The sequence below is a fragment of the Oncorhynchus gorbuscha genome, linkage group LG08 (assembly GCF_021184085.1).
Source record: "Oncorhynchus gorbuscha isolate QuinsamMale2020 ecotype Even-year linkage group LG08, OgorEven_v1.0, whole genome shotgun sequence".
Lineage (NCBI taxonomy): Eukaryota > Metazoa > Chordata > Actinopteri > Salmoniformes > Salmonidae > Oncorhynchus > Oncorhynchus gorbuscha.
The window spans coordinates 38,561,151-38,584,552 of NC_060180.1; the positions used below are offsets into that span (position 1 = coordinate 38,561,151).

The 23,402-nt window shown below is 43.3% G+C and overlaps 1 protein-coding gene across 1 annotated transcript in view; it reads left to right on the forward strand.

Moving 5' to 3' along the window:
* The window catches only part of LOC124041616 (excitatory amino acid transporter 5-like), an 85,742-nt gene that overhangs the window by 54,794 nt on the left and 7,546 nt on the right, over positions 1-23,402 (forward strand). The window contains exons 8-10 of the mRNA XM_046359399.1: positions 3,104-3,298; positions 12,067-12,201; positions 12,574-12,673. Coding sequence (XP_046215355.1) covers positions 3,104-3,298; positions 12,067-12,201; positions 12,574-12,673 — 430 coding nt within the window. The remainder of the gene's footprint in view (positions 1-3,103; positions 3,299-12,066; positions 12,202-12,573; positions 12,674-23,402) is intronic.

Here is a 23,402-nt window from a genome sequence, read left to right on the forward strand (position 1 = left end):
ATAACTATCCTCCTGATTCCTGATTACAAGCAAAAATGAAAGCAAGAAGCACCAGTGACTCAGTCTATAAAAAAAGTGGTCAGATAAAGCAGGTGCGAAACTACAGGACTGTTATCCTAGCACAGACTGAAATATGTTCCGGAAATTCTTCCGATGGCATTGAGGAGCACACCACATCAGTCACTGGTTTTACCAATAAGTCCATTGAGGACATCATCCCTACAGTGACTGTACGTACATAACCCAACCAGAAGCCATAGATTACAGGCAACATTCGCACTGTGCTATAGGGTAGAGCTGCCGCATTCAAGGAGCGTGACTCTAACCCGGAAGCTTAGAGGAAATCCCGCTATGCCCTCCGATGAACCATTAAACAGGCAAAGCGTCAATACAGCAATAAGATCGAATCATCCTACACAGACTCCGACGCTCATCGGAAGTGGCAGGCTTGCAAACTATTACAGACTACAAAGGGAAGCACAGCCGAGAGCTGCCCTGTGACACGTGCCTACTAGACGAGCTAAACAACTTCTATGCTGGCTTCGAGGCACTTAATACTGAAACATGCATGAGAGCATCAGCTGTTTCAGACGACTGTGTGATCATGCTCTCCGCAGCCAATGTGAGTAAGACCTTTAACCTTTAAGGATCCGCACCTTTTGTTTTAATTTTCGTTAGTGCCTTATTGCAAACAGGATGCATGTTTTGGATCATTTTTATTCTACACAGGATTCCTTCTTTTCACTCTGTCATTTAGGTTAGTATTGCGGAGTAACTACAATGTTATTGATCCATCCTCAGTTTTTTCCTATCACGGCCATTAAACTCTGTAAATGTTATAAATTCACCATTGGACTCATGATGAAATCCCTGAGCGGTTTCGTTCCTCTCCAGCTACTGAGTTAGACGGATGCTTGTATCTTTGTAGAGACTGGGTGTATTGATACACTATTCAATTTCTGCTTTTATTTTTAACCATCTACAAATAGGTGCCCTTCTTTGCGAGGCATTGAATATTGCATTAAAGACCATACAGTAATTGGTCAAAGAAAATTGTGATAAATAAGTTTAATTTAAGGACCCAAAAATTGACGCTAGTTAACCAGTCAATGTTCAGGTCACCCAGATAATATACCTCTGTTAACATCACACACGTCGTCAAGCATTGCACACATACAGTATACATACACATACAGTATATGCCTGTAGTAGCATCTTAAAAGAAGGGGACTTTAGATGAGGCATGTGAACTTGTAACCACAACACTTCAACACCATTTGACATGATATCCTCTCTAAGCTTTACATGAATATGCCTCTGAACTTCTACAGCAACACCTTCCCCATAGGCTTTTCTGTATTTTCTGTAGATGTAATATCCCTGTGTTGCTACTGCTGTATCATCAAATACATTTCAGGGTTTGCCAGTATATCAAATCAATCAATCAGTGTTGGGCAGTATATGAATGCTATCCGATGTTAGCAAGTTATTAATTTCATGTAACTAAAGGATACATGTATTACTATGGACTATTGTTAGCCCTTTCCTTGGTAGCTTATCGCAGATAGACATAATATGTAGACAAAATAAATAAGTGTGTGTGTGTGTGTGTGTGTGTGTGTGTGTGTGTGTGTGTGTGTGTGTGTGTGTGTGTGTGTGTGTGTGTGTGTGTGTGTGTGTGTGTGTGTGTGTGTGTGTGTGTGTGTGTGTGTGTGTGTGTGTGTGTGATGTTAGGATGAAGCTACTGACCCAGAAGCTTGGCTCTCTCACTCCTCCCAGTCTTTTGGGAGGGAGGGTGGACAATGAGCCAGTAGTAGTGGATGTAAGCAATGTTCCCATGCTCTCTGGCAGCTTTCATAACTGGGATAAGTTCTTTCTGCTTCTGGCGCACAGCTTCAGAAAAGTCCTTGTTGAGGAAGACGTTGGTTCCTCTCAAGTTCTTGGCTCTCTTTAGAACAGGCATCTTGTCCTTAAACCTCAGGAAATTGGCCGCTATCGGCCTGGGTCTGTCAGCTAGGCTGGTTACATATTCTAGACCTGCGGATGCACCTCAATCTTCTTATGATCCATCTGCATCTTTTCAGTGATCGTTTTTCTTACTTTCTCTTCAGACTCGACCCAGTTCTCATGTGAAGACATGCCATCCACAACGATGTTATTCCTCTTGGGTTGCCCTTACAGATAATCTGTTTTCCCAGTCATTGTTAAGAATGATTTACAGAGAGTGCTAATGTCCTCTCAAGAGTGCTTACAGTTTGTTGGCATCTTGACGCAAGTATTTTAGGACATCCACCTTTCCCTGGGAGATCTGCAAACTGTTCTTAAGGTCCTGGACCTCTCTGGTCAGATTGTCAATTCTTTTGTTAGTTGAGTCCATCAGTATTTGGACAACGCTCTTTAAGCCATTTTCCTGTTGTTGCGAAACCTGCTTGTAGAACCCTTTTTGTTTGTTTCAAAGATTCTTCACCTGTGATAGAGAAACACTGTCCTCGCCATGACTCCCATCTTTTGCTTTGGATGCCATGGTAGCAACGTAGGCTAATACTGGTACTCCACACATTTCCAGAGAGGGCAGGTTGCAGGTCAGATTTAAACAACAACAAACAAAAAAAGATTTAGACAGCCACAAGTCCGGGACAATAAATGGTCCTGGTGACAAGGGTTAACCGTGTCGCAGGCTATGTTCAAGCTGTCAAGGAAACGTTGCTAGTTGGATAGCTTGTTAGCTGCTAGGTTAGCTGCGATGCCAAGCAACTATATTACTCATTAAGGAATGCACTAATATCTTCAAATACCATTCCTCAGTGAAATACTGTTACCTGAGTTTGTCAGTTAAAGCAGACTACCTGCAGCTAAAATAGAGTTGAGCACAGCCAATTTCACCTTAATCTAATCATAGAAATAGAATCCCTAGAATGGACAAAACCCCTCAGACCATGCTGATTTGACTCATACACATAGGTACAATCAATATGGCTGCCTGTCCACCCATCACTAACGTTGAACGGTAATGCCTGTTCAGTTTACAAGGCAATAGAGTTGAGCGAGTTTAATTCAATATTAATACTTATCTAAAACGCAATCTGCTTCTTTGTCTCCTCAGCTCTGCCACACTGCCTATAACCTTCAAGTGCCTCCTGGAGAACAACCACATCGACCGACGCATCATCCGCTTCGTACTCCCCGTGGGCGCCACCATCAACATGGACGGGACGGCACTCTATGAGGCAGTGGCGGCCATCTTCATCGCCCAGGTTAACAACTACGAGTTGGACTTTGGCCAGATCATCACTATCAGGTAATCCTATAGTTTTAGGGGGAGGGGAGAGTCAACAAATTCTTGTGAGAGGGTTTGTAGTATTTTAGGCCGGGATTCAATCAGAAATCACACTAAAGCACACTTACTTTTAAGGGGGCACTGCAGTTGTATACCCATTTTTGGTCTCATTATTTAAATATATGTACTCATTGATTCTTGATAAATATAACTTAAAAATGCCTCATGAGCTTACCCAATCAGAACCCCAAAATATTAGCTTGTTTTACTGCAATGTTTGTAATTAAAGTAAATGCAAACCAACACTATATAGCCACAAAACATGGTTAAGGGCCCGATTCAATCAGATCCGCTTTAGCCGACATCCACACAGCTGATGTTTTGACGGTGCCGGATTGGAACTGGGTTAGAGCAGTCAAATCCACAGCGGCTTCTGGCATTATACCTAAAGCGAACATTGCCATTGGCTACACAGAGTCTCATTAAGAGAAATCCCACGCAGCCTTGTTTGTAAGTTAGAACACTGGAATGTGAAAAGTCATCTCCACCTCGATTAGGCTGATATATACCTCATCATTACACCTCATTATTTCTATATAGCCTACACTTTCTCGTTGTACACTTTAAAGATGAGTGGGACGTGTGTGGCTTCGTGACAATGATCACAAGAGCAGCTGTTCACCGATTTGACAGCTCTAACACAGTTTCACCTCTGACACCACCAAATCATCAGCTATGCAGTTGTCTCCGGTTAACACTTGATCTGATTGAATCTAGGCCTAGAACTATCATTTTGGATATATACATCCATATCATGAATGGTCAGTCCTTGCATCTATGGCTCTGTCTATGAATTTTGAAAGTGGTCACATTTCTTCAGCCCCATCACAATAGCGGTTTACAGAAACGGGCAGGGAGGGCGCTTTGTTATTGTTTTCAACTGCAGATTGCCGCTTCAAAAGTCATTTGTAATTGAGCCGACATCTGTAGCGTTTGCCTTGAATGCGATCTCCACGAACGCATTTCAAAGACGTTGTCTACGAGCGAAATTGGGAACACCGGCCTTAGTATGAAAATGGATGCATGGGGTATCTGAATTACAATTGCAGACTGACTTCTTAAATACGTAGAAAGTATTTATGATTACAACACGTGATGTAAACCAATAGGTAAAAAACCTGGAGAAATGTTGGAATATCCGATTATTGCAATGGAATTTCCTGGAATGGAATGGGTTGGAAAATACATGGTTATCATATTGTTGCTTAATCATCCAGTTATGTGTATTGCCTGTGTGGCTACATTTTATAGGCACCAATGATAAGCATGTGTGGAATTATTTGGTCCAAAATAGCACCAAGGGTACAACAAATCTCCAGCTTTGCGTTTTGTGCCACACAGACATGTATCTGGTGGTACAGTTTTTAGGATGAATGAATGAATATTATGAGATTATACTGAATCAAACACGTAGATAAATGCAGGCAGGCAGGCAGGCAGGCAGGCAGGCAGGCAGGCAGGCAGGCAGGCAGGCAGGCAGGCAGGCAGGCAGGCAGCAGGCAGGCAGGCAGACAGACAGACAGACAGACAGACAGACAGACAGACAGACAGACAGACAGACAGACAGACAGACAGACAGACAGACAGACAGACAGACAGACAGACAGACAGACAGACAGACAGACAGACAGACAGACAGACAGACAGACAGACAGACAGACAGACAGACAGACAGACAGACAGACAGACAGACAGACAGACCCATCCTACTCCACCACACCTGCAGATCAGCGGTGTAAAATGGCCTTGCTCTCCCCTAATTTAATGACATGTTAAACTGTAATATTATTTAGCAGACCTATCCTATCCTCCTCTACTCATCACAAACTGCTGCTTTCCAAAAGGAACCATATTCCCTATATAGTGCAGTACCTTTGACCAGGGCCCATAAGGCTTTGGTCAAAAGTAGTGCACTAGATTGGGAATAGGGTGCCTATTTGGACACAGACCGACTGTGGCCAGGCAGGCAGTAATCTCCTGGCAGTAAGACCCATATGACCTGTATTACTCAGCTCTCTTGTCACGGGAGAGTTATCAGGAGGGTTTTTAATTTTTTTTTGTAGCGTCCTGTCCTTTCCACTGACGTTTGGCTGTTCTTAGCGGGTGCTGGTCAATCTGTAGGCTGTAGTGTCCAGGGCTCCAGAGATAGACTGTGTGTCAGAGTGTATGTCCTAAATGGCACCATGTTCCCATTATAGTGCACTACTTTTGACCAGGTTCCATAGAGCTCTTGTTAAAAGTAGTGCACTATTTGCAACGCAGCATGTGTGTCAGTGTGTTCTCAGAGGCTTCCCAAACAGCGAGGCCAAACGGGGCAGAAACTCAGCCATTGTGTCAAATGTCAATTACTGTATCTGTATTTTTGTGTCTGTGTGCACATAATATACAGTACATGATTTTATTTTATTTTATTTTATTAGGATCTCTTTTAGTCCCCATTTGGACTAATCTTCCAAGAGTCCTTAACATTAAAATACAATTTATAATACAAACAGACTTTCACATATAACACACTATTACAAACATACATAATACACTAGCATAATGACCCAATAAATACTCAATCTAAAATAATATTTATTCTTCATCTACTATAGTCCCACAACATTTCTATATACTATATTTAAATTGTTTTTAAATAATGTTTAAACTTATATATTGAAAGGTTTCTAGTTTGTTCAGTTAATTTATTCCATTTCTTTATTTTGCTCTAAATCAAAATGTTCTTTTGCCCATTTCTTTTTTCTGTCTGGATAACGCATAGATGGTGGACAATCTATTCCTAGTATTTACGGAATGTCTGTCTCTTACCAACTGAATACCATTGTGAATAGAACTTGGCCGTTTTAAATTATGTATATTATAAAATAAGATAAGCATGTTTTTTTCAATTACCTTGTCGATTGATGACCAACCAAGAACACTGCGCATGACTGCAACAGAAGAACTATATCTCCACCTTAAAACAACCCATGACTGCAACAGAAGAACTATATCTCCACCTTAAAACAACCCATGACTGCAACAGAAGAACTATATCTCCACCTTAAAACAACCCATGACTGCAACAGAAGAACTATATCTCCACCTTAAAACAACCCATGACTGCAACAGAAGAACTATATCTCCACCTTAAAACAACCCATGACTGCAACAGAAGAACTATATCTCCACCTTAAAACAACCCATGACTGCAACAGAAGAACCATATCTCCACCTTAAAACAACCCATGACTGCAACAGAAGAACCATATCTCCGCCTTAAAACAATCCTTGCTGCTTTATTCTGTGCATTCTGCAGCCTCCTAACTTCACCAGATGATGCATTTCCCCAGACCACCGAACAATAGTTCACTTGACTCTCAACCAATGTCTGTGTTATTTGCTGAAGGATTTTCCCTGGTAAATATTTAGCTATCCTTCTGATTATGCATGCTGTTTTAATATTTTTTTTACATTAGTTATTTGAGACGACCATGATAAGCAGTTGATGTGCATGACAGGATGACAGGTCAAGGATTAGTACTAGGCCTGATTGCCAACAATGACAAGATCGCCTACAGGGAGGAGGTGAGGTCCCTGGTGGATTGGTGCCAGGAATATAACCTCTCCCTCAACGTCAACAAAATTAAGTAGCTGATCGTGGACTTCAGGAAAAAGAGGGAGCACCCCCCCAGAGGGAGCACCCCCCTATCCACATCGACCTTTGGCTTGGCCCCCAAGACCCTCACAAACTTTTACAGATGCACAATTGAGAGCATCCTGTCGGACTGTATCACCGCCTGTTACGGCATGACGGCAACTGCACCACCCACAACCGCAGGGCTCTCCAGAGGGTGGTATGGTCTGTCCAGCACATCACCGGGGGCAAACTGACACCCTCCAGGACACCTACATCACCTGATGTCATATGAAGGCCAAAAAGATCATCAAGGACATCAACCACCGGAGCCACGGACTGTTCACCCCGCTATCATCAAGAAGGCGAGGTCAGCACAGAAAAAGCTGGGACCGAGAGACTGATAAACAGCTCGCATCTCAAGGCCATCAGACTGTTAAATAGCCATCACTAGCCGGTTACCACCCGGCTACTCGACCCTGCACCTTAGCGGCTGCTGCCCTATACACTGTACATAGATATGGAATTACTGGCCACTTTAGAAATGGAACACTAGTCACTTTAATAATGTTTACACACTGTTTTACGCATCTCATCTGTGTATACTGTATTCTATTCTACTGGATTTAGTCAATGCCACTCCAACATTGCTCGTCCTATTTCTTAATACACAGGGTTCAATTCTCGGGCCGACCCTCTTCTCTGTATATATCAATGATGTTGCTCTTGCTGCGGGCGATTCCCTGATCCACCTCTACGCAGACGACACCATTCTATACACTTTCGGCCCGTCATTGGACACTGTGCTATCTAACCTCCAATCGAGCTTCAATGCCATACAACACTTCTTCCGTGGCCTCCAACTGCTCTTAAACGCTAGTAAAACCAAATGCATGCTTTTCAACCGATCGCTGCCTGCACCCGCATGCCCGACTAGCATCAACACACTGGATGGCTCCGACCTTGAATATGTGGACACCTATAAGTACCTAGGTGTCTGGCTAGACTGCAAACTCTCCTTCCAGACCCATATCAAACATCTCCAATCTAAAATCAAATCAAGAATCGGCTTTCTATTCCGCAACAAAGCCTCCTTCACTCACGCTGCCAAGCTTACCCTAGTAAAACTGACTATCCTACCGATCCTCGACTTCGGCGACGTCATCTACAAAATTGCTTCCAACACTCTACTCAGCAAACTGGATGCAGTTTATCACAGTGCCATCCGTTTTGTCACTAAAGCACCTTATACTACCCACCACTGCGACTTGTATGCTCTAGTCGGCTGGCCCTCGCTACATATTCGTCGCCAGACCCACTGGCTTCAGGTCATCTACAAGGCCATGCTAGGCAAAGCTCCGCCTTATCTCAGCTCACTGGTCACGATGGCAACACCCATCCGTAGCACGCGCTCCAGCAGGTGTATCACATTGATCATCCCTAAAGCCAACACCTCAATCGGCCGCCTTTCATTCCAGTACTCTGCTGCCTGTGACTGGAACGAATTGCAAAAATCGCTGAAGTTGGAGACTTTTATCTCCCTCACCAACTTCAAACATCAGCTAGCTGAGCAGCTAACCGATCGCTGCAGCTGTACATAATCTATTGGTAAATAGCACACCCATTTTCACCTACCTCATCCCCACAGTTTTTATTTATTTACTTTTCTGCTCTTTTGCACACCAATATCTCTACCTGTACATGATCATTTATCACTCCAGTGTTAATCTGCAATATTGTAATTATTCGCCTACCTCCTCATGCCTTTTGCACACATTGTATATAGACTCCCCTTTTTTTCTCTGTGTTATTGACTTGTTAATTGTTTACTCCATGTGTAACTCTGTGTTGTCTGTTCACACTGCTATGCTTTATCTTGGCCAGGTCGCAGTTGCAAATGAGAACCTGTTCTCAACTAGCCTACCTGGTTAAATAAAGGTGAAATATAAAAAAATAAAAAATAAATACCATTCTTTTACTTTTAGATTTGTGTATTGTTGTTAATTGTTAGATACTGCTGCACTTTTGGGGCTAGGAACACAAGCATTTGTATGTGACCAATACATTTGATTTTGAATTGATTTATTGGTAAACTTCTATCAACACGTCACGCACCAAGAACCAGTTGTTTCATTAGTCAGTCTGTCTTTCTTCCACTCTCTTTCTCTTGCTCTCGTTTTATTTATAACTATGTTTCAGGCCCCTCGACCATCCGCTTACGAAAAATCCAACTTATTTTGTACATAATGTTGCTGCTACTGTCTCTTATGACCAAAAATAACTTCTGGACATCAGAAGAGTGATTACTCGATTCGAACTGGAAGAAGCTTTTTCCGACGCAAATGATATACTGCTTTCTCGGGAACAGCCCCAAATACCCATAATTTGCGTGAAGAAAAGACAGAGAAAAAGGGGGCAGAGGTCGGACTGCCTTCTGCAATCATTGCAAAATAAAGATTATCCTACCAACGGAACATTAAAAACTGTTCACCAACAACTGTGTTTCTAGACATGACTCCAACACCATCATTAAGTTTGCTGACGACACAACACCGACAACGATGAGACAGCCTATAGGGAAGTCAGTGTGGTGGAAAGACAACAACCTCTGCTTCAATGTGAGCATGACAAAGGATCTGATCGTGGAATACAAGAAAAGGTGGGCCGATCAGGCCCCCATTAACATCGACTGGGCTGTAGTGGAGCGGGTCGAGAGTTGAAAGGTTCCTTGGTGTCCACATCACCAACAAACTATCATGGTCCAAACACACCAAGACAGTCGTGAAGAGGGCACGTCAACACCTTTTCCTCCTCGAGAGACTGAAGAGACTTGGCATGGGTCCTCAGATCCACAAACAGTTCTACAGCTAAACCATTGAGAGCATCCTGACCGGTTGCATCACCACCTGGTGATGTGCCCTCTTCACGACTGTCTTGGTGTGTTTGGACCATGATAGTTTGTTGGTGATGTGGACACCAAGGAACCTTTCAACTCTCGACCCGCTCCACTACAGCCCAGTCGATGTTAATGGGGGCCTGATCGGCCCACCTTTTCTTGTATTCCACGATCAGATCCTTTGTCATGCTCACATTGAAGCAGAGGTTGTTGGCGCTACAGAGGGTAGTGCGTACGGCCCAGTACATCACTGGGCCAAGCTTCCTGCCATCCAGGACCTGTATACTAGCCGGTGTCAGAGGAAGGCCCTAAAAATTGTCAGAAACTCCAGTCACCCAAGTCATAGACTGTTTTTTCTGCTACCGCACGATAAGCGGTACCGGAGTGCCAAGTACAAGACCAAAAGGCTCCTTAAAACCTGTTATGGCAAGGCGATCCCCTAGGGGAACTCTCCCCCACATTCAGCTGAAAAGGTGGCGCAGGGAATTCAAAATATTCTTTAGAAATATTTAACTTTCACACATTAACAAGTCCAATACAGCAAATGAAAGATAAACATCTTGTTCATCTACCCATCATGTCTGATTTTTAAAATGTTTTACAGCGAAAACACAACAGATATTTATGTTAGACCACCACCAAATAAATAAAAAACAGCCATTTTTCCCAGCCAAATATAGAGTCACAAAAGCAGGATTAGAGATAAAATGAATCACTAACCTTTTGAAAATCTTCATCAGATGACACTCATATGACATGTTACACAAAACATTTATGTTTTGTTCGATAATATGCATATTTATATCCACGAATCTCGGTTTACATTGACGACATGTTCAGAAATGCCTCCAAAATATCCAGAGGAATTATAGAAAGCTACGCCAGATAACAGAAATACTCATCATAAACTTTGACTAAAGATACATGTTCTACATATAATTAAAGATACACTGGTTCTTAATGCAACCGCTGTGTCAGATTTTTTTTTAAACGTTACAAAAAAAGCCTACCATGCAATAATCTGAGACAGCGCTCAGACGTAAATATATTTCTCCGCCATGTTGGAGTCAACAGAAACACGAATTTACATCATAAATATTCTCTTACCTTTGATGATCATTCATCAGAATGCAGTGCAAGGAGTCCTAGTTCCACAATAAATTGTTGTTTTGTTCCATAATGTCCAATACTAGTGTCCAATTAGCTGCATTTGCTAGCACTTTCAGCTCACGTGCCCAAAAGCTGACGCTGGTCCAGGAGAACTCGGACGAAAACTTCAAAAATATATATATTCCAGGTCGAATAAACAAACTGGTCAAACTAAGTAGAGAATCAATCTTCAGTATGTTATTTTCATATATATCCAATAACGTTCCAACCGGATCATACGTTTTCATCTGCAGCCAAATGGGACGACGGTGACACCCACAGAGAAATGCGCCACATGGAAACTGCATTCTGCCAAGACCGTGACTATTTCCCCTCCCATTTGGTCAAAGTTCACACCAGAGGCTCAATTCCATGTTGTACTGAATGAGGACATCTAGTGGAAGGCGTAGGAAGTGCTAACATATCCATATCTTATTTGGAAGGGAAGGGGCGATGACGTCAAATTTGACCCACATTCAGAATTTCACTTCCTGTTTGGAAGATTCCCTGACCTATGAGTTCTGTTATGCTCACAGACATAATTCAAATAGTTTTAGAAACTTCAGAGTGTTTTCTATCAAATAGTAATAATAATATGCATATATTAGCAATCTAGGACAGAGTAGGATGCAGTTCACTATGGGCACGCAATTCATCTAAAGTGAAAAAACTGCCCCCTATCCCCAACAGCTTTTATTTTAGTTTATTTGGTAAACAATTTCTTAACTCTTTCTTGAACTGCACTGTTGGTTAAGGGCTTCTAAGTAAGCATTTCACGGTAAGGTCTACACTGTTGTATTCAGCGCATGTTCGAATCCAGGCTGTGTCACATCTGGCCGTGATTGGGAGTCCCATAGGGCGGAGTACAATTGGCCCAGCGTCGTCTGGGTTTGGCCGGGCTAGGCCATTATTGTAAATAAGATTTTGTTCTTAACTGACTTGCCTAGTTAAATAAAGGTTACATTTTAAAAAACAATACAAAAATTGGGAGGTGTTGGACACTGTACAGATTTGTGCTCACACAGTTAAGGTCACTGTTTAATTTCCTCTCTCTCCTGATCCCAGTATCACAGCCACAGCTGCCAGTATTGGTGCAGCTGGAATTCCACAGGCAGGACTGGTCACCATGGTGATCGTGCTAACCTCAGTGGGCCTGCCCACTGATGACATCACACTCATCATTGCTGTGGATTGGGCGTTGTAAGTATTCAACGCTTCTGTTTGATCTTCACCCCCAGTTTCTCTTTATCTTTAGACATAATAAAAGTTGATAAAGGGTGAGGTGTTGATCAATTTAAGCCTAAGCAAAGTTTGCCATATTTTACATAGTCAATCAAAAAGTAGTCTTATAGGATCATGTTATTAAAAAATAACATTGTACTGAGATATTACGAAAAGTTGATTTTAAAATATATAACAAAGTGATCTCAATATGTCACAAAAACTGTGATACTGTAATGTGTTACTAGTGCTCCCACAACACTACTAGACTGTAGCTTCAGTGTGTGTGCAGTGCACCAACAGAGCCTCCCACCACCGCTAAGGCAGCTGAACCTCCGTTTTGTGTTCCAGAGACCGTTTCAGGACAATGGTCAACGTGATGGGAGACGCTTTGGCCACGGGGATCATGGCTCACATCTGTAGAAAAGATTTTGTCAAGGAGGGAGAGCAGGTGAGAGAAACTCTGTTTCTCAATATGCATTCCACCATGCTCCGAGTGTGTTCACCGAGGAAGTTCTCTTGAGTACGTTCTTGTGAGGACGAGAATGTGGAGAACGCATAAAACATTACATTTTAGAAGCACTTGCACTATCCCTACTGTATTACCCCAAGCTGCACCTACACACAATACTCCAAAATGACAAAGTGAAAACAGGTTTTTAGAAATTCTTGCAGATTTATTACAAATAAAAAACAGGAATACCTATTTACCTAAGAATTCAGACCCTTTGCTATGATACCCGACATTGAGCTCATGTGGAGGCTGTTTCCATTGATCATCCTTGAGATGTTTCTACAACTTGAATGGAGTCCACCTGTGGTAAATTAAATTGATGGGATCTGGCGCCATCCCTACGGTGAAACATGGTGGTGGCAGCATCGTGCTGTGGGGATGTTTTTCAGTGGCAGGGACTGGGAGACTAGTCAGGATTGAGGGAAAGATGAACAAAGCAAAGTACAGAGAGATCCTGCTCCAAGACTGGGGCAAAGGTTCATTTTCCAACAGGACAACGACCCTAAGCACACAGCCAAGACAACGCAGGAGTGGCTTGGGGACAAGTCTCTGAATGTCCTTGAGTGGCCCAGCCAGAGCCTGGACTTGAATCTGGTAAAACATCTCTGGGGAGACCTGAAAACAGCGGCACTTCCCATCAAACCTAACAGAACTTGAGAGGATCTGCATTGAAAAATGGGAGAAACTCCCCAAATACAGGTGTGCCAAGCTTGTACCATCCTACTTAAGAAGAGTCGAGGCTGTAATCGACACAAAAGGCGCTTCAACAAAGTACCGAGTAAAGAGTCTGAATACTTAAATTAAAGTGGAGAACCACACTACAGGCTGATCCAACTTTGATGTAATGTCCTTAAAACAAGTCAAAATGAGGCTCAGTAGTGTGTGTGTGGCCTCCACGTGCCTGTATGACCTCCCTACAGCGCCTGGGTATGCTCCTGATGAGGTGGCGGATGGTCTCCTGAGGGATCTCCTCCCAGACCTGGACTAAAGCATCCGCCAACTCCTGGACAGTCTGTGGTGCAATGTGGCGTTGGTGGATGGAGCGAGACATGATGTCCCAGATGTGCTCAATTGGATTCAGGTCTGGGGAACGGGCAGGCCAGTCCATAGCATCAATGCTTTCTTCTTGCAGGAACTGCTGACACACTCCAGCCACATGAGGTCTAGCATTGTCTTGCATTAGGAGGAACCCAGGACCAACCGCACCAGCATATGGTCTCACAAGGGGTCTGAGGATCTCATCTCGGTACCTAATGGCAGTCAGGCTACCTCTGGCGAGTACATGGAGGGCTGTGCGGCCCCCCAAAGAAATGCCACCCCACACCATGACTGACCCACCGCCAAACCGGTCATGCTGGAGGATGTTGCAGGCAGCAGAACGTTCTCCACGGCGTCTCCAGACTCTGTCACGTCTGTCACGTGCTCCGTGTGAACCTGCTTTCATCTGTGAAGAGCACAGGGCGCCAGTGGCGAATTTGCCAATCTTGGTGTTCTCTGCCAAACGTCCTGCACGGTGTTTCCCCCACCTGTGGACGTCGGGCCCTCATACCACCCTCATGGAGTCTGTTTCTGACCGTTTGAGCAGACACATGCACATTTGTGGCCTACTGGAGGTCATTTTGCAGGGCTCTGGCAGTGCTCCTCCTGCTCCTCCTTGCACAAAGGCAGAGGTAGCGGTCCTGCTGCTGGTTTGTTGCCCTCCTACGGCCTCCTCCACGTCTCCTGATGTACTGGCCTGTCTCCTGGTAGCGCCTCCATGTTCTGGACACTACGCTAACAGACACAGCAAACCTTCTTGCCACAGCTCACATTGATGTTCCATCCATGAGACTCCGTCTCATGCTACCACTAGAGTGAAAGCACCACCAGCATTCAAAAGTGACCAAAACATCAGCCAGGAAGCATAGGAACTGAGAAGTGGTCTGTGGTCACCACCTGCAGAACCACTCTTTTTTCTAATTCCCTATAATTTCCACCTGTTGTCTATTCCACTTTAACCTCATAGTCATTGTATTATTTGAAATCCGAAGTGCTGGAGTACAGAGCCAAAACAACAAGAAATTTGTCATGGTCCCAATACTTTTGGAGCTCACTGTACATCGTAAAGCTCCGCCTCATAAGGGGCTTCGCTCCTATTGGTTTAGGGCAGAGCCCTAGTCCCTACGATGCCCGAAATGTACTCCCTACCGAACTCAACACTTCCCATATAATGAAATGAGCCTACCAGGTGAGTTAAATATACTCAGCAAAAAAAGAAACGTCCTCTCACTGTCAACTGCATTTATTTTCAGCAAACTTAACATGTGTAAATATTTGTATGAACATAACAAGATTCAACAACTGAGACAAACTGAACAAATTCCACAGACATGTGACTAACAGAAATGGAATAATGTGTCCCTGAACAAAGGGGGGGGTCAAAATCAAAAGTAACAGACAGTATCTGGTGTGGCCACCAGCTGCATTAAGTACTGCAGTACATCTCCTCCTCATGGACTGCACCAGATTTGCCAGTTCTTGCTGTGAGATGTTATCCCACTCTTCCACCAAGGCAACTGCAAGTTCCCGGACACTTCTGGGGGGAAATGGCCCTAGCCCTCAAACCTCCGATTTAACAGGTCCCAGACGTGCTCAATGGAATTGAGATCCGGGCTCTTCGCTGGCCATGACAGAACACTGACATTCCTGTCTTGCAGGAAATAAAGCACAGAACGAGCATTATGGCTGGTGGCATTTTTATGCTGGAGGGTCATGTTAGGATGAGCCTGCAGGAAGGGTACCACATGAGGGAGGAGGATGTCTTTCCTGTAACGCACAGCGTTGAGATTGCCTGCAATGACAACAAGCTCAGTCCGATGATGCTGTGACACACAGCCCCAGACCATGACGGACCCTCCATCTCCAAATCACTCCCGCTCCAGAGTACAGGCCTCGGTGTAACGCTCATTCCTTCGACGATAAACGCAAATCCGACCATCACCGATGGTGAGACAAAACCGCAACTCGTCAGGGAAGAGCACTTTTTGCCAATCCTGTCTGGTCCAGCGATGGTGGGTTTGTGCCCATAGGCGACGTTGTTGGCGGTGATGTCTAGTGCGGACCTGCCTTACAACAGGCCTAAAAGCCCCTCAGTCCAGTCTCTCTCAGCCTATAGTGGACAGTTTGAGCACTGATGGAGGAATTGTGCGTTCCTGGTGTAACTCAGGCAGTTGTTGTTGCCATCCTGTACCTGTCCCGCAGGTGTGAAGTTCGGATGTACCAATCCTGTGCAGGTGTTGTTACACGTGGTCTGCCACTGCGAGGACGATCAGCTGTCTATCCTGTCTCCCTGTAGTGCTGTCTTAGGCGTCTTACAGTACGGACATTGCAATTTATTGCCCTGGCCACATCTGCAGTCCTCGTGCCTCCTTGCAGCATGCCTAAGCCACATTCACACAGATGAGCAGGGACCCTAGACATCTTTCTTTTGGTGTTTTTCAGAGTCTGTAGAAAGGCATCTTTAGTGTCCTAACTTTCATAACTGTGACCTTAATTGACTACCGTCTGTAAGCTGTTAGTGTCTTAATGACCATTCCACAGGTGCATGTTCATTAATTGTTTATGGTTCATTGAACAAGCATGGGAAACAGTGTTTTTTTTACTCTGTTTATTAAGTTTTACACACACACACAAGACAACACAAAGCAATATAAATAATATACTCAACTAGAAAAAAATACAAATAAAAAATAGCTTTAAAGATACCATACTTTAGACAAGTTAAACACACCAGGCAGAAGGCTACAAAGGTTAAAGGGCAATCTATAGTACAGGGACAGAGCAAACACCTCACCATTGTTCCTGTAAACAGTCAAGGGATAAGGGTGGAGAAATGCAACCACACACAGAGAGTCATGGCCACAGACCGACCATCCACTGGACCAAAAATAAAGTTTACAATGCTTTAAAATAAAAAAAATAGAATGATTATTCATGTAGTGAACAAAATGTAAAAAATAACTGGGAAAAACAAGCTCACACTTCAGTCTCTGCCCGGGCAAGATGAACAAGGCATCCGCGGGTCACAATCAATAAGCACATGGACCTTAATGCCCCCCCAGCAAAAACACAGAGAGAAGCTCCTCCAACTCTTAAGTCACAGGGGGTCAAATACAGACTTATTTTTAATTGGAATGCCATCAGAGGATGGACTGTTTAAAGTAAGACCGGAATGGAGCCCAAGCCTCATTAAACAGTTTGGGGTTCCCACGTGAATTGAATTGAAATGTTTCTAGTTTCAGAGAACACAACACATCCCTCACCCAATATTTATAAGATGGGGGAGCTGCCATCTTCCAGTTCTGTAGTATTAGCCGTCTAGCTAAAAGAGTTGTATAAGCAACAGTGTCCGACTGGATTCTTGACAGGGGGGTACCTATGAGCAGTACTCCAAAAAGGGCTGTAAGGGGAGACGGATCTATAACAGTGTCATATATATCAGAGAAACATTTAAATATTAATTCCCAGAAACCTGACAGTTTATGACGGCCCCAAAACATATGCAACAGTGTGACTGGTTCCACTTTACATCTGACACAGGTAGGATCAAAATAAGAGAATATTCTTCCAAGTTTGGCCCGCGACCAGTGGATACGGTGAACCACCTTGAATTGAATGAGGCTGTGTCTAGTGCTAAAATAGGACGAGTGCACCCTGTGCAGCACAGATTCCCAGGCGTCTTCCCAAAATTCCTCCCCCAAATCCTTTTCCCATCGAGTCTTTAAAGGCACCAAAGAAGGGTTCTGTAATTCATGAATGATTGCATATACATCTGAAATTGTGCCCCTAGGAAGCTTGTTCAACTCCAAGATGCTCTCTATAGCTGTATTCGCAGGCCTATTGGGAAATCCAGGTGTGTTAGCTCTGACAAAGTTTCTAGTCTGGAGATAGCGGAAAAAGTGGGATTGGGGCAGATTGAACTTTTCCTGCAGCTGAGAAAAAGAGGCAAATGTATCATCAAAGAATAATTGGGCTAGCGAGGAGAGGACTAGTGAATGCCAAATGCCAAAAGCCCCATCATTCAAAGATGGAGGAAATAAAATGTTCTGATTGATTGGGCCTGATAGAGAAAAGCCTCGGAGGCTAAAAGCTAAACGGAACTGATTCCAAATTTTAAGAGACTGCTTTACAATTGGGTTGGCACACCTTTTGCCTCCAGGGGGTCTTTGTTTTTCTTTAATAGTAATGAAATTGAAGCCTGATAAAGACTAGGCGGTAGCTTTGAAGTATTAAGGCACTCTGCAAATAGTCGAAACAAGAATGGGCAAACCAGACCAACGTCCTGTAAAATTCGGTTGGAAAACCGTCCGGACCCGTGATTTACCAATTTTCATTGCGGACACTGCTGTTGCAATCTCCTTAAGCGTAAATTCTTCTTCTAGACAGTCATGGGAGTCTGTATCAATTGAAGGCATATTCAAGCCATTAACCTGTTAAGTCGACCCTCTACTTTTTCGAACATTCTGTTAAAAATCGCACAACATTTCAGCGCCCTGCTACTCATGCCAGGAATATAGTATATGCATATTATTAGTATGTGTGGATAGCAAACACTCTGACGTTTCTAAAACTGGTTAAATCACGGCTGTGACCTTAACAGAGCGTGAGTTTCATCGAATAGCGCAGGAAAACCTGATCACTGAAAATGGAAATAAATATCCTTGCGCTTACTTCCAGGAATTGTTCAAAGTGAACTGAATTACATGAGACCGAGGTTTCAGCGCCTACAGCTACCACACGTTGTCTAGAGTCTTGTCATTTGATTCGCAATTGATTCTTGGTCTAACCGGTTCAAGGGAACTCCTTTCCTCCGTTCTCCGACCGGATGTTTTGGTCGAGCTCTCTCGGCCATGGTTTTTTTCAGACGACACCTATAGAAGTTACATCGCCTCCTGATTAATTTTATCGCTTATTAACGTGTACTAATACCTAAAGTTGCATTACAAAAGTATTTTGAAGTGTTTTGTGAAAGTTTATCGTCAACTTTTTGAATTAAAAAAAATGGCGTTACGTTATGAAACGCTCTTTTTTTCGTTTATCATACAGTCTACATAGAACGATATCTAGGCTATATATGGACCGATTTAATTGAAAAAAAGACCCAATAGTGATTATGGGACATCTAGGAGTGCCAACAAAGAAGATGGTCAAAGGTATTGAATGTTTTATATTTTATTGTGCGGTTTGTGTAGCGCCGAATATGCTAATTATTTTGTTTACGTCCCCTGCGGGTCTTTTGTGGTGTTACATGCTATCAGATAATAGCTTCTCATGCTTTCGCCGAAAAGCATTTAAAAAATCTAACTTGTTGCCTGGATTCACAACGAGTGTAGCTTTAATTCAATACCCTGCATGTGTATTTTAATGATCATTTGAGTTTTAACTAATACTATTAGCATTTAGCGTAGTGCATTTGCATTTCCAGAGCTCTAGATGGGACGCCTGCGTGCCAGGTAGGAGCAAGTGGTTAAAGAAGGAGTCAATCAGCAAAGGGTCTTGAGGGAATTCAGAGGTGTATAGCGCAAAGTAAAATTGTTTAAATTGATCATTGATCTCTTTATGTATAACTGTGGTGGCACCAGACGGGGTCCTTATTTGTGGAATTAAACGTGAGGCTTCAGATTTACGGATCTGATGCGCAAGGAGTTTACTGGCCTTGTCGCCTTGTTCATAGACTTTGTATCGAGCTCGCAAGAGTAGCTGTTCAGCTTGCCTGGTAGAAAGCTCATCAAATTCAGATTGGAGTCGTTGGCGCTCTTTATGCAGATCAGAGGAAGGATCCGTAGCATACTTCTCATCCAATGTGGTTATGGACTCGCTCATGTCCCGAAGTCGCTGAGAGCGAACTCTGTTTTGGTTGGCTGTATAAGAAATCATTTGGCCATGTAGATATGCTTTGAGAGACTCTCATATGGTAGAGCAGGACATACTTGGTGTTGAATTAGTTTCTAGGAACAAGGTGATTTCATTTCTTCTGAAATTGACAAACTCCTTATCTGAGAGTAAAATGGGGTTGAGACGCCATTGATAACACATAGGAGGTCGCTGGGGAAATTCTAGTTCAAGCACTAATGGTGAATGGTCAGAGATAACAATACTCTCGTAAGTACACTGCCGAAGGTTAGGCAGAAGTTTTTTGTCCAAAAAGAAGTAATCAATCCGAGAGTATGTTTGATGAACATGAGAATAAAAGGAATACTGTCTATCTGTAGGATGTAGGAAACGCCAGGCCTCAAACATAGTATATTTCTGAAGAAAGGATGGAGGGCACATTTAGATGGGCCTGTATTTGTTTGTGAGGACTTGTCAAGAACTGGGGACATTTTACAGTTGAAATCCCCCCTAAAATCAACAAATGAGAATCTAAATTGGGAATAGCAGACAGAAAGGAAGAAATGAAACTTGTGTCATCCCAATTGGGAGCATAAACACTAGCCAAAACAAGAAGGGTAAAAAACAGTGCACCGGTTACTATGACGTATCGTCCCTTAGGTTCAGCAATAACCTCAGAAGCTTTATCAACCAGAATAGCAGCACCCCTTGATTTACTATGAAATTTCGAGTGGAACACTTGACCAACCCAGTCCTTACACATCCTAAAATGCTCACCAGTCCTCAAGTGAGTCTATTGTAGAAATGCAATATTTGCATTCAAACCCTTTAAGTGTGTCAACATCCTCTTACGCTTCACCGGGTTCAAACCCCTTTGGTGTTCCATGAAATGTACTTGATCGCATTATTTCGGCCCCTCTGGGCATTCCCGTTATTCAACCCTGTCATTAGAGCATAGAATGGAAAAGCAATGAGCGCCCAAAACCCCCAGAATAACTTGTCTCAGAGTAATAATGTACGGTGGTAGATGTTTGGAAAAAGTACAAAAAAAACAACTAAAAAGAAAGAATGACAACATTAGAACCAAACAATTCAACCTGCCCCCCACCCCCTCCCCCCATCCCAGACAATACCTCCCCAAACGAGGTACAAGCCTAAATAGAACGTGTTCTCTTCGCACAGTATGTCTGTGAGAGTGCGGTCTTAAACCTAAACCCACAGTCCCGCTCTTTAAAGTTGCGTTTTGTTAGTGTATCAAGCAGCAAAAAGAAAGATTATGTATTTTTTTTTCAAATAAAAAAAGGAGAATCCCTTGTGCAAACGGAATGACAAAAGCACCACCTGTAGATGTATATAATTATATTCCCAGTCTTATAACAGGTATTGAGAGAGAAAATAAATCAAATGTATAAAGGCTCTCAGCCAAAAATCTAATTTGAAGTAAGGAAATCGTAGTAAGACAATCAAAAATAATAGTAATTATAATAGTAGTCCAGTTGACGCTGAGACAGCTTTACAACCAATACCAAAAAACTATGTGTGCGTTTGCTGGGTATAAATGACGATCAAAACTTTTAAAATTGAAGTGAGACCCCAAAAACCGTGTAGCCTCGGGAGATAACCAAAAATATTTTGAGTCACTGAGACACTGTATAAACAAACTGAGTAGGTGAACGAGACAGCCTAGAAACACAGGAGTTAAGTAAAACCTTAATACAATTAAATTAAAATGACTGAATGCTTGTAAGGCACGCACACTAGATGATCAAAACATTAGATCACATCAAATAAGCCTGAACGGTTTCGCCAACTATACAAGACTAGCCTGTTATATCTAAACATAATTGTACCACAGGTGGGTTACTTACTATCCACAGTTCGCAAGCAACAGTTGCTGAACTGTGAGCATGTTCAAGACTTCTTGATGTGACGTTGAATGTGAGCCATAGCCACATCCGGAGATTCAAATGTGTAGTCTTTACCCTTGTGAGATATCCATAAATGGGCCGGGAATCGCAGTCCATACTTCACACTTGGATGGTCCCGAAGTACTCGTTTGGCCTGTCCGAAAGCTGCGTGCTGCCTGGAAACAGTGGGGGAGTAGTCCTGGTCGATGGAGAAGCTCTGTCCTTGAAAGCTCAGAGTGGTATTGGAGGCTCGTCGGAGGATCTCCATCTTCTCATGAAAAAAGTGCACTCGAAGAATTATGTCACGGGGCCTCTCCCCAACCCGGGGCTTTGGGTGCAGCGACCGGTGGGCTCGATCAATCAGGGGCTTTTCATCTAAGGCAAGAACATCCTTCAGCAGCCCTGAAACGAAATCCGTGGCGTGATGCATTTCCGTTGACTCTGGGACCGATACAAGTCTCAGATTATTGCGGCGAGAGAATCCCTCTAAACTCACACAGCTCTCCTTCACCTTTTTCAAATCCGCAGCTAGGCATTTAACTTCAGCCTCCAGGGATGTAGTTAAGTCGGAGACATTAGTAGCGGAGGTCTCCAGTGCTGCAATCGTTGTAGTGTGTGACGCAGTTGTTGTTTTGAGTAATGTGATTGCTGGCACAGATTCGTTCCGCAGGATGGTTAAATCTGCTTTTAAAGTATCAGAAACTGTTATGCAGGTGAATGAGGACCCAAAAGCGACTTGGCGAAAACAGAGTCTTTATTCCAGTAAAGGAAATAGGCAATACTCCTGGACAATCGGAGCAGAAAACAAAACATAAAAAACTTAATTCCACTCGTAGTGACGAGGACAGACTGGAGACTCGACCATTAACTGTAGGTTGCCTCGGGAAGGCACCGACCGTAGCAGACTCAGACACCTGCTCACACGCAGCATCTGAGGGAAACAAGACACGACAGGGCGAGGCAAAGACACAGCACGGCGTACAATATACAAGGATCCGACAGGACAGAAACGGAAGACAAGGGGAGAAATAGGGACTCTAATCAGAGGGCAAGATACGGAACAGGTGTGAAAAGATTAGATGATTGAGTAGGGGAATAGGAACAGCTGGGAGCAGGAACGGAACGATAGAGAGAGGAGAGAGAGGGGGGAGAGAGAGGGATAGAAAAAGGTATATTATTATTTATTATTAAAAAGGGAACGAACCTAATAAGACCAGCAGGGGGAAACGAACAGAAGGGAAAGCATAATGACAAGACAATATAAGACAAAACATGACAGAAACCTCCTGTATTCTGGCCTCAATCATAGCAACCACCTCTGTTTTCATTTCAACTATCTCAGAGCGTAGTAGTTTGATGGCCTCGAGAATGTTCATTTCAGCGCCGCCAGGCCAAGCCGCACCCCCGGGTAAAGTGTGCGTCCCCGGGCCCTCAGACTCAGGAGAGGGCACTGATGAGAGCGGGTCTTGTAGGCCGGGTTTTCTCAAAGTCATGCTTTTGGCCTTATGCTTGGTCGACATGCTGACATTCGGAAGCAAAGTAGTCTTTGTTTTTACGGAAAGGGATCACCAAATTAATATTTGAAAATAAATACGGTTCTGCTGCAAAATTCACAAACTTTAAGAACACCACGGGAGCAAACGGAAAACACGTCAGTCGCACATGGCGTCCCTCCTATCCCCCTGGGAAACAGTGTTTAAACCCTTTACAATGAAGATCTGTGAAGTTATTTGGATTTTTACGAATTATCTTTGAAAGACAGGGCCCTGAAAAAGGTATGTTTCTTTTTTTGCTGAGTTTAGCTTCTATGCTCACTTCAAGGCAAGCAACACTAACATCCATAGTCTTAAAATGCTTTAAAAGGTTTTTCATGGCTCACATCAACACCC